Below are 10,000 nucleotides of genomic sequence, written 5' to 3'. Positions count from 1 at the left end.
TGTAAAGACAGCAAAGAGTCTTCTACGTAAAGCACTCGACAGCGATAAAGATCCCTACATGGCGATCCTCGACTATCGAAACATGCCAACTCAAGGAATGGACTCAAGCCCAGCACAAAGACTCATGAACAGGCGCACAAAGACTCTGTTGCCAACATCCGGAAAATTACTCCAGCCAAGAGTAACATACCCAGAAAAAGACACGCGGAACCTAGTGAAGCGACAAGAACAACAGATCAAATACTTCTATGACGGCGCCAGAGATCTCAGAGGGCTAGCAGAAGGTGACATAGTTAGGATGAAGCTGTTCTGATCAGGCGACAAGGTATGGAAGAAAGCAACTGTCAGAGCTCGCTTAGACGAAAGTTCATACACCAGAAAAAGCGGCAGATGCGTCCCACCATGACATGTGGTTTGACAGTCTGAGTGATGTACACTTAATTTAAAACGTATGCAATGTGTAAGAAATGCAACATATCATACAAGTCATGTAATCATGTAAATTGTTACTGTAAGATAATTTGCCAAAAAAGCAAACGTTTACTGTAGCTCCCTCCACTCAGAGAAAACAAGGTTGTTTTTTGCTTGCCTCTCTCTTTACAGGTATCTTGTAGACTGCCGATGGTTTAAACAGTGGAAGAAGTTTCTTGGATTTGATACATGCTCAAGGGATCAATTTGGGGTTGGAGATCATTTAAACCATCCTGGTCCTATAGATAATTCAAGTTTGTTGGCAGGTATGTTACAGTATGTCATGTACATTTTAGGGGGAAATATGGATTGCGAGGCTAAGACATCTTAGACCAAAATAATAATTATCATTCATTTTCTAGCTCAAAGGGAATTAGAGATCAAGATGGGAAAAGCATTAACAGCCAATATTTTACTCCCAATGTGTTCCCAGTTGACGAGTAAAATTGTCTGGCATTAGACAGAGTGAAATCTACTAGACTAAGTGTCACCATTGGCAGTAAAGGGTTAACACAATTTTTTCCCATTGTTTGTTGTGTACTAGTTAGTTACACCAGAACAATGACAAATCTAAGGCACACCGTGGCATAAAAAGAAGGGCACAGAGTTCTTGCTGTTGTCAGCTGGCTTAAGGTGATGATTGAGTCTGTCTACTGGGGAACATAAAGTTGTATTGTATTTCACCTTGTACTTCTGCGCAAAACCAGTCTATCATATTGTAAAATGTCAAACCTCATACCTACATGTACCAGAAAGTAGATGTCCAGTGCTCTAAAAGAATGAATAAGTCCTACTTATAAAAACAGTCATGCATGTTAGGAAAATTTGTGCATAATCATTATTTTTATTTTGCTATTGTGCATCAAGATGATGGCATTACTTTAAAGGAACATCTGATAGATGGGCTAGATTATAACCTCCTGCCTGAAGATACATGGTTTAAACTTGTATCATGGTATGGAGTTACATCAGGTCAACAGAGTATCAAGAGGAAAGTTACTGAAGCTGGCATGTTTGCGAAATCCCTGAAGGTTGAGGTGTACTCTATGGAGTTGAAACTTTCAAGACATTCTGCTCCTCAAACATTGGTCACAAGGCAGTTCAGTAAAGCAGATACTGTGGGTGAGTACTTTTTCTTGAAGGGGCCTGGGAATGAACCTCGTAGATACTTAAAACAATGACCTACAATGAGCTACATTGGCCTACAATCAGCTACATTGTACATGTAAGCTAAAATGAGCTAATGAGCTATTAAAAATAAAAGATAATTTGCTGCTCTGATGGCACTGCATCATGTCTTTAAAAACAACATTCCACTCTGTGCTTTGAACCAATCAAAATCTTTTTGCTGAGCAAGTTGAAACTTTTCATTTTGCACTGTGAACCAATCAAAACCTCGTTGCTGAGCAAGTTGAGACCTTTTTTATTTTGCACTCTGAACTACAGTGCTGTAATCAGAACATTGTGGGAAGAATAACTTATTACTGGGTTGCCGTATGGCAATCCCAGTCAGAAAATGGGTAGATTATTATTTTTTTGTTATTTTCCGTGTCGGTAAAAGTCTTGCCTGTCACTCCCCTGGTAAGTGGTGTCTTTGTGCATAGAGCCCTCTGCGCGTATTTTCTTAGGATTGAGAGGGTAGTGGAAATGCGTAGATTTCTCTGGTGGACACAGGAGAATCATGAACTTAGCCTGCAATGGCGTCGAAAGTCATGTAACGCGAATGGCGTTTTAGTGGATCTTTGAATAAAATATACCCTTATGAAGCTCAATAATGGAAAGTCAGTTGGATAAACCAGGCAGTCGGTGAAAAACCAACACCTGGAATCTCAAAAGCGACGAGTAATGGACTTCGACAACAATCTATCGCCCGTCGAGCCGAAATCAAAGTGAGCTGTATTTCTAAAATAATATTTAACCAAGTGTGACGGTTATGTAGAACACTGAAACCAAATGGAAAATTCTCTGGTGACTTATGGGTTCAACAAAGACAGAGAACGATTGAACGAATCGAACACCTTACGTGGATCTGTGATCAACTCTGCACAGTCTTCAGGTAAAAAAAATGTAACAGCCAAGAATTATCTGAAAGAAAGCTTGTCGTGTATTTTGTGCTTCATTATTCAAGGAAAGGGTTCTTCATGGAAACAGTTTGATCCTGAAATTTAGTTTGTTGCAATATTGCGCATATTTGACACGATTGAGTTTCTTCTCTTCACGCACGTAATGAAATAGAAGGGGTTTTTGCCTCTCATACCAAATATGTTGTTTGTTTCAAAAAATTGTTCGCTGGAAAAGGTGGCCTTTATGAATTCATCATGTTTTATGATATGCGAGCTTAACTGGATAGTTTTTTATGGCAATAGTAAAGCATTTTCTTGTCAAAATGAGGTTAGCGTCTTCTGGTGTGTTAACTGAATTAAATCGTGAGTTTGTATTTGCCGTCTGCCGCGTAACCTTGATTTCCACTCTCAAAATTACCTCCAGAACCTACTTTTTGCGTAGAATAAGCTTTTAGAATGATGTTCTTGTTTTGCATAAAGCAAGCTAACAAAATATGTACCTTGCTGAGTTCGCATTTGTTAGTGTTCATAGTATTTTCGGTCCGATGCTTCTGTTTCGTCAGCGGTATACTGTTTTGGTCTCCCATCCAAACACTAACCCCGCTGAACAGGGATTAACTTCAGTGAACTTTGATATTACAAAGCTGTCAGATGCTCAGAGGGCACGCTTAAACTTGTGGTGAAAAGAAGTTGTGAGGGAACTCAAAAATTATCAACATGTCAGCCCAGAAGCCAATGTTTCTCGCTTCTCTTTTATTTGTTATTCTTCAGAGACCGGAATGCTGTAGTTCAATACCACACAATTCAGTGCCATCTGATTTTCTGTAACACGTACCACAGGCAACCCAGTGTATGCTTCACGGAAGCATCTCGTTTATAATCTTCTCTTCATTTTTTTCCTGCTCTTATTGAAGCCTGGTTTTCACAAGCGAAGCAAGCACAAGCTCAAGCTCAAGCATAAGTAGCTTATGCTAGGGGATTTAGTGAATGTCGACATAAGCATGAAAGTCAACTAGGGCCTCTGCCATTTTGTGCAAATGCTCAGATACGGGGTTTCTGGAACAAGTGCTTTGCAGCGGTTGTCAGCCACGTGCTCCTCAACAACATTTTTTCACATTCAAAAGTAAAACTTAGGTGGACCTCAATCAATTGTTTCCATGGCAATGGTCCTGTTCTCTTGGCGGCAATTGAATTCGTCATGGAAACATTTGATTGACATCCACTTAAAATTTTAATTTCAAAATATGAAATTTTAAATGTCGTTTAGGGATGCGTGTGACTGATAACCGCTGTAATTGGTGAGACATAGCAAATTTCCTTGTGGGAATATGCTGAGTTTCGTTTTCACTCACCGCAAGCGAATGCAAGCATAAGTGCGACCACAAGGAAAAGGAAAAATTTTGATTCTTACACTTGTGCTTGTGCTTGCGTCAACCCCATTTTTGCGGTAAAATACCGGTAAGCGCTCCCTGGTAAAAATCCTAGTCAGGATCCTAAGTAGGATCCTAGTAAGATCCTTGCAGGATCTTGTCCAATTTAATAAACAAGTGAGGAATATTGAATTTTAATTTTAATTTTAATTACTTAAGTTTTGTAACTTTACATGCATGATATTTTATATTCTTACATTTATGTACATATTTCTTTCTTTCTTAATATTAATTTGTGGAAAACCTGCAAAATAGCTATAGCTAAGCGTTTCTCCCACGTTAAATAAAGATTATGTATGTATGTATGTATCCTTTCAGGATCCTATTGTAATTCCTGTTAGATGTAGGAACCTACATGTATAGGATTTTGTAGGATCCTACAGTAAGGATGTCAATGAGTTTTTAAGCAGCCGTTTCATCCAAAGTGTCATCTGTAGCATGTCGTTACGTGGCCAGTGGGCCACGTGCAGTAGCGAAGGCCCGCAGGGGTTGAGCCCCTAGGGGGGTTTGGGGGCATGCTCCCTCGAAATTTCGAAAAAGAGACCCCTGGAAGTGCGTTTTCTTGGACTCTGACGCTTTAGTGATAATAACCCTCACTCTCATATTAATTATTTAACTTTAAATAATACTTTCATCAGTTTCATACACCTCACTTCACAAAGATCACATGAATAAAGTTACAGTAATGGTAATTTCCAAAAAACTTGAGTGTTTTTTTTATTCTTCAGTTCTATTCCGAACACTGTGATAGTTTACCAATAATATTCACGTCATTTGAAAGAAATTCATTCATTTAATAGGAATTACGTCATTCTTGGAATGGTGTATTAAAAACCTGTTGCCAGTTCGGACGACACGATTTTTTCCTGAACGCGACTCATCAACATTACAGCAAAGTAGAACATAGTTTTGTTACACAGCACTTCCACAGTCTGTTGTTAAGCACAGTTTGTTTTCAACGACTTATTTGAAAAAACCTGAAATGAAAATCTGCTATAATGTTCCAAATAAAATGTTAGTAATCTTCATCCTCGCTGTCAGAGGCCTGAAATGAGCACATGTTTACCAGCAGCTTCTTGAAGACGTGTTGCTGTGTAAAAATCTGGTCTTAGAGATCTCCAACGTCTTCATTAAGCAAATCCACTTCGTTAGTCAGGGTATTGTCTCGTCTAACTGTTCATTTTCATCTGCGCTTTTTGATGCTGCTGCCGGTGGAGTGGCCGTCGCTGTGGGTAGTTTTCGATTTTTTTCTGCGTTAGCCACAAGGTCTGCTGATTCAGTCACAGGAGGGCCATTTATCGAGATTTGCAATAGGGCCTGCAACATATCATCTTTGACCAAGTTTCAAAGCCAAGTTTTTATATGCTTCAAGGCACTTGCACCAGGCACTTGTAACAGCGAGGCTCTGGGCAACAGCAGCCAGCTTCATCAAATTTGGAAAGATCACTTTGAAAGATGAATCAATGTAGAACTTACTTAGCACCCACTCAGTAGTTTGCTCACAGTCACTGGGACATTCTGACTTCAGATCTTGTGCGAGGAACTTAAAGTGATCCCATTCAGACTTACGCGCTTCAATCTCTACATACTCAGTCTCTGTTGCACCAACTTAAAGTGCTCCGAAAGTGTGGCGATGTGGTTTCTCCCGTTGAGTTTGAAAGCAGGTGCTTCCTTTGCCGGGAGTTGTTTCAAGTAGAAGATTGAAAAGGCTTGCAGAAGTGGTAGAGAAGGAAATCTTGCTGTTATGTTGTCTTTCAATTTAGCCACATCCGATGTAATCAAACCACTTAGGAAAGTAGTACTTGCTGCAATTATTTTGATTCCAGCGGGGGCAAGTTTGCCATTCTCAGGACGATCTGCTTTCATTGTTGCAAGAAGTTCATCTTTCTTGTTCAGGACATCATCAAGCGTAACAAGACAGTAAGAAATAATACTGCTAGTAGTTGGACGAAAAGAGAATTTGTTGAAGATTTCAGGAAAATTGTTTAAATAAGTAGACACTTCGTCCGAAGTAGAAGGTATTTCGCGGGCTAGTCTGGGCCCAACAGTTGAAAAATGTTCCGGTTAAAGGTATTGGAAATCTCGTTAGAATTACAGATAGATATATCATTTACTTTGACTTCCTTTGCCAGCTGGTTGTTCAGACGACGGGAAATGAGGTGATTAATAGTTTTCCAAGTCCTTCGAGAGTTTCCTTCGGATTGAATAAGACTATTATGATAATAGGATGCCTTAGTGGTTTTTACTTTATTGTTGATTTTATTTCGTAATTTTCTATAATTAGCCCAGTCATGAGAATTCTTTGTTTTTATCGCCTTCTTTTTAGCAGCATCACGACAGCGCATATCATTCTTCAAGACTGAATTAATCCAGGGCGAGTTATTCAATTTAGCACGTCTAGTTCGAATTGGAGCATTAGAATTGACAACGCACAAAAATTTTGTTTTCCAGTTAGACCAAGCCAAATTTGGATCTTCAGATTCATCGAGAGACCAGTCTTGCTGAGAGATTTCATTTGGAAAATTATCTTGATTAAAATTTCGAGAATTTCTATAAGAGATGTAAGAGTGTCCTTTAGATGATAAATCAGAAGAACGTTTTCGATAAACATAGACGAGGCTATGATCGCTGATGCCAATATGGGAGACTCCGGAATAGCTTACCTTATCTGCATGATAAGTAAAAATCAAATCAATGAGTGTAGATGAGGATTCAGTAACACGAGTTGGTTCATTTATTAATTGATTGAGCTCATATAAATCCGAAATCTCGAGTAAATGACGAGGGTTTGCATCAGATGTAGGAGAGGCCAAATTACAGTTTAAGTGACCCAACAAATAGCATTCAAGGTCAAGAGAATCAACCTTGTCGATAAATGACTCAAAACGTAAAAATAAATCGGTAGGAGAACAGGGAGGTCTGTACCATGTCGCTATCAGAAAAGGCCTAGAGTTCGGTTTACGAATTTCTATGATTAAATTTTCGAGATTAATTACGTTTAGATCTGAGCGCACTACATAAGAATTAGAGGACTTAATATAAAAACGTACTCCACCATTTCTACTTCTGTCACGACGGATAAATTCGTATATGGAGCTCGGAACTTTTTATGGATTCGTCAAGTTTTGTTTCGTCAATTGCCAGAATGTCAACAGAAAACTCAGAAAGAAGGACTCTAAGTTCATCAATATGTTTGACGAGACTGTTCATGTTCAAACAGGCCATTTTAAAACCACGCTTTGCTGGTAAAAAACTAGACGCATTTGAAAGACTCTAGCACTTCAAATTACACTCTACTCAGTTAACTCTGTTTAAAATATAAGTGCTACACGGCCAACGTTTGTATAAACGTAACCTTTCCTTGTACTTGTACATGTTCATTGCCGTGACTTTAACATCTTCGGTTCCCACGGCCTGCTCCCGTCTGACCTTGTAGCTCAGTCGGTAGAGCGGCGGAGATCTAACCCGAAGGTTGTGGGTTCAGTTCCCACCCTGGTCAGAGTTTTTCTCTGTCCTTGTGTGGGCCCATTTCAATCAGTAGGGCTAACGCTCACATGGTTCATATGGGATAGAAATCTAGCACTTCAAAGTACACTCTATTCAGTTAACTCTGTTTAAAATATAAGTGCTATACGGCCAACGTTTGTATAAACGTAACCTTTCCTTTTACTAAACGAACCATAGGCGTACAAAAGAGAAAATAAAAGGAGGGGACGAAAACTATCGAACAAACGGTGCCAACAAGCAGCCACGTGGACGAGAAAGGGGAGGGAAAGGCGAAAGGGCGAACACCAGCCAGGGAAAAGCAAGCAAAAATTATACCTGCAAAGGAGTCTGATTTTGCTGAGGATTCTTATGATTACCTGCGGCAACCGGAGGCACTTGAACCAGGGCTTGAGGGGCGGGAACAGCAGCTTCAACTGGAGCTTGCGCGTCAGCCATAACACGGTAACGTTGCAAGATTCTAACCCGAACTGGGCCGAAATGAAAGTCAGAGCTATTTATAGTCGCGCCGCAAGGGACTGGCGCGAATAGTAGTCACAATTCTTGATCCTGTCTGTTCCCAATTAACATTCCATTTCAGAATAGTAAAAGTAAAAGTGTACTTTAGAAAATAATTTACCTCCTTTTGGTTTATTTGTTTGTTATACACCAGTCAATTGAAACCCCCACCCCCCAGGTCCCTGGGAAGGGTGGGGGATTTGACATAGACCCTGGTCAAAAAGCATCAAGACCCCCACCCCCTGAGGCAGAAATTGAGATCAAATGCCCCTATCCTCAGAGTATAAAAAATTTACAACAATCCAACATTTAGTGTGGAGAGAAATTTCAAATGGTCTACGTTGGGTTGGTGAAGTTTGCACTGATTTTAGTTACCGGTAAAATGCTAATTTAACACATTTTTTGTTCAACTATTAAATAAGGGCAAGGCACCCACCCACCCACCCCAACAATTTAGGATAGGTGTGTGCCGCCAAGGTTCTCAAGCCCTGACCATGATTTGAGGGTAGAAAATCGAGATTCGATACCCTCTTTAAGGCCCATACAAGTTATAAAGGTCCTATTTTGACTCCACTATCCAATCAGACACAACACGACTAACTCAATCACAACACAACTGTGTAGATACATGGGCATGTAGGACAGCAAGCGCCACAAGCCGGTTTATTTTGCTTACCATATGCATACAAACTCCGCTCTAGTATATTAATACGTAAGCATACTTAATGGTACTGACCTCCTAAAAACTTGTTAAAGAAAAAGTACACTGGGCACCTGCCGGATACGAAAACCCAAAACCCTTCGGGAATGAGGGAACGTATTCTCCAAACCCTATGCAAGTGCCACTACCCTATGGAGGCTAAGGGGAAAATTTAACAAAAAAGTAGGCGAAGAAAGCTGAACCTAGACTGATTCAAATCCCTAACGGATCACTATTTGTACGACAAATTACCCATAATCCCCACCAGACAACCGGACCCAGTCCTCTGGTCCGTGCCGTCAAAATATCCATTTCTGCCAATTTCGCAGGCTACAACTGTCAGAAATAGCATTTTAAAATCGTTTTGTTAAACTTGAAAACGTGTACTTAGGCGTGTAGTACAGTTTTAATAGACCATGGCCCAGTGGCTAAAAAGCCGATTAACGCTAATCTAAGATTAAAAATTAACCAAGCAGTTTATTTCTCTACTCCCAAATGCTTTTCAACGCAGATTTTCGGCAGAACTTTACATGAGAAGACGTCAATCTTGAAAAACAAAAATAAGCAAAAGAAACTTTCACCAAAAAGTTGAAAACGTGAAACAAAAGTTAACGCTAATCCTGGATTTAATCGGCTTTCGAGGAACCGGGCCCATGTCTTTTTCGTTTTTCGCGTTTGGTGGATTCTGCAATTTAGTGACTCCATCTAAGGAATATCTAAGGATCACAATACCAAAAAGGATAACCTTAACACCTCAAAAACCTATCGGAGGGGGAGGGGGTGCTCCTACCTTTTTCACGCTTTCTGCCGTCTTTAGAAACTCGAATGGCCAGTGCTTGCTCTCAGTTCTACTCTTGCCCCACGTGGGAATGGGACCCAAAGTCAAAATCAGTCAAATGCACCACCCCCAGCGAACAGATTGTTGTTCAAAGGCGCTTCAATGCTCCGATAATCCCCCACCCTTTCCCGGGACCTGAGGGGTGGGTGGTTCATTTGATTGGTGCATTATTTTTCCCCCCACGTCTTAAAGGGGGTATGTGACGTTATTTTTGGGTGTTTAGGGAAATCTTTAGTTAATCACGAGTTTAAAACTCGAAAATGGTAATGTGGAAGTCCTTTACTAATAAAATTATCGTTACATTACAAACAAGATGATTCTGACTGAAAACGATAGTTATCCAGGCGATTTGCCATAAACTTGAAAAACGTCGGGCTGACTTTTTTCAAGATTACAAATGCAATCCGCTTCAATCTTGTCTATTTGTGTCCATCCATGCTTCTCTTTCCTTTTGCTGTATTTCGTTTTTGTTTGTTCGTTATTGCAGTGTTTCATT

General features: G+C 40.0%; 1 protein-coding gene across 2 annotated transcripts in view; it reads left to right on the top strand.

The window, feature by feature from the left end:
• LOC137982262 (ubiquitin carboxyl-terminal hydrolase 15-like) overlaps window positions 1-10,000 on the top strand; it is a 121,504-nt gene that overhangs the window by 14,919 nt on the left and 96,585 nt on the right. For both annotated transcript variants that reach the window (XM_068829441.1, XM_068829372.1), the window contains exons 2-3: window positions 604-737; window positions 1,339-1,593. In XM_068829441.1, the coding sequence (XP_068685542.1) occupies window positions 604-737; window positions 1,339-1,593 (389 nt within the window). The remainder of the gene's footprint in view (window positions 1-603; window positions 738-1,338; window positions 1,594-10,000) is intronic.

Source organism: Montipora foliosa, chromosome 1 (assembly GCF_036669935.1).
Source record: "Montipora foliosa isolate CH-2021 chromosome 1, ASM3666993v2, whole genome shotgun sequence".
Classification (NCBI taxonomy): domain Eukaryota; kingdom Metazoa; phylum Cnidaria; class Anthozoa; order Scleractinia; family Acroporidae; genus Montipora; species Montipora foliosa.
This window is presented reverse-complemented; position numbering and strand designations above follow the sequence as displayed.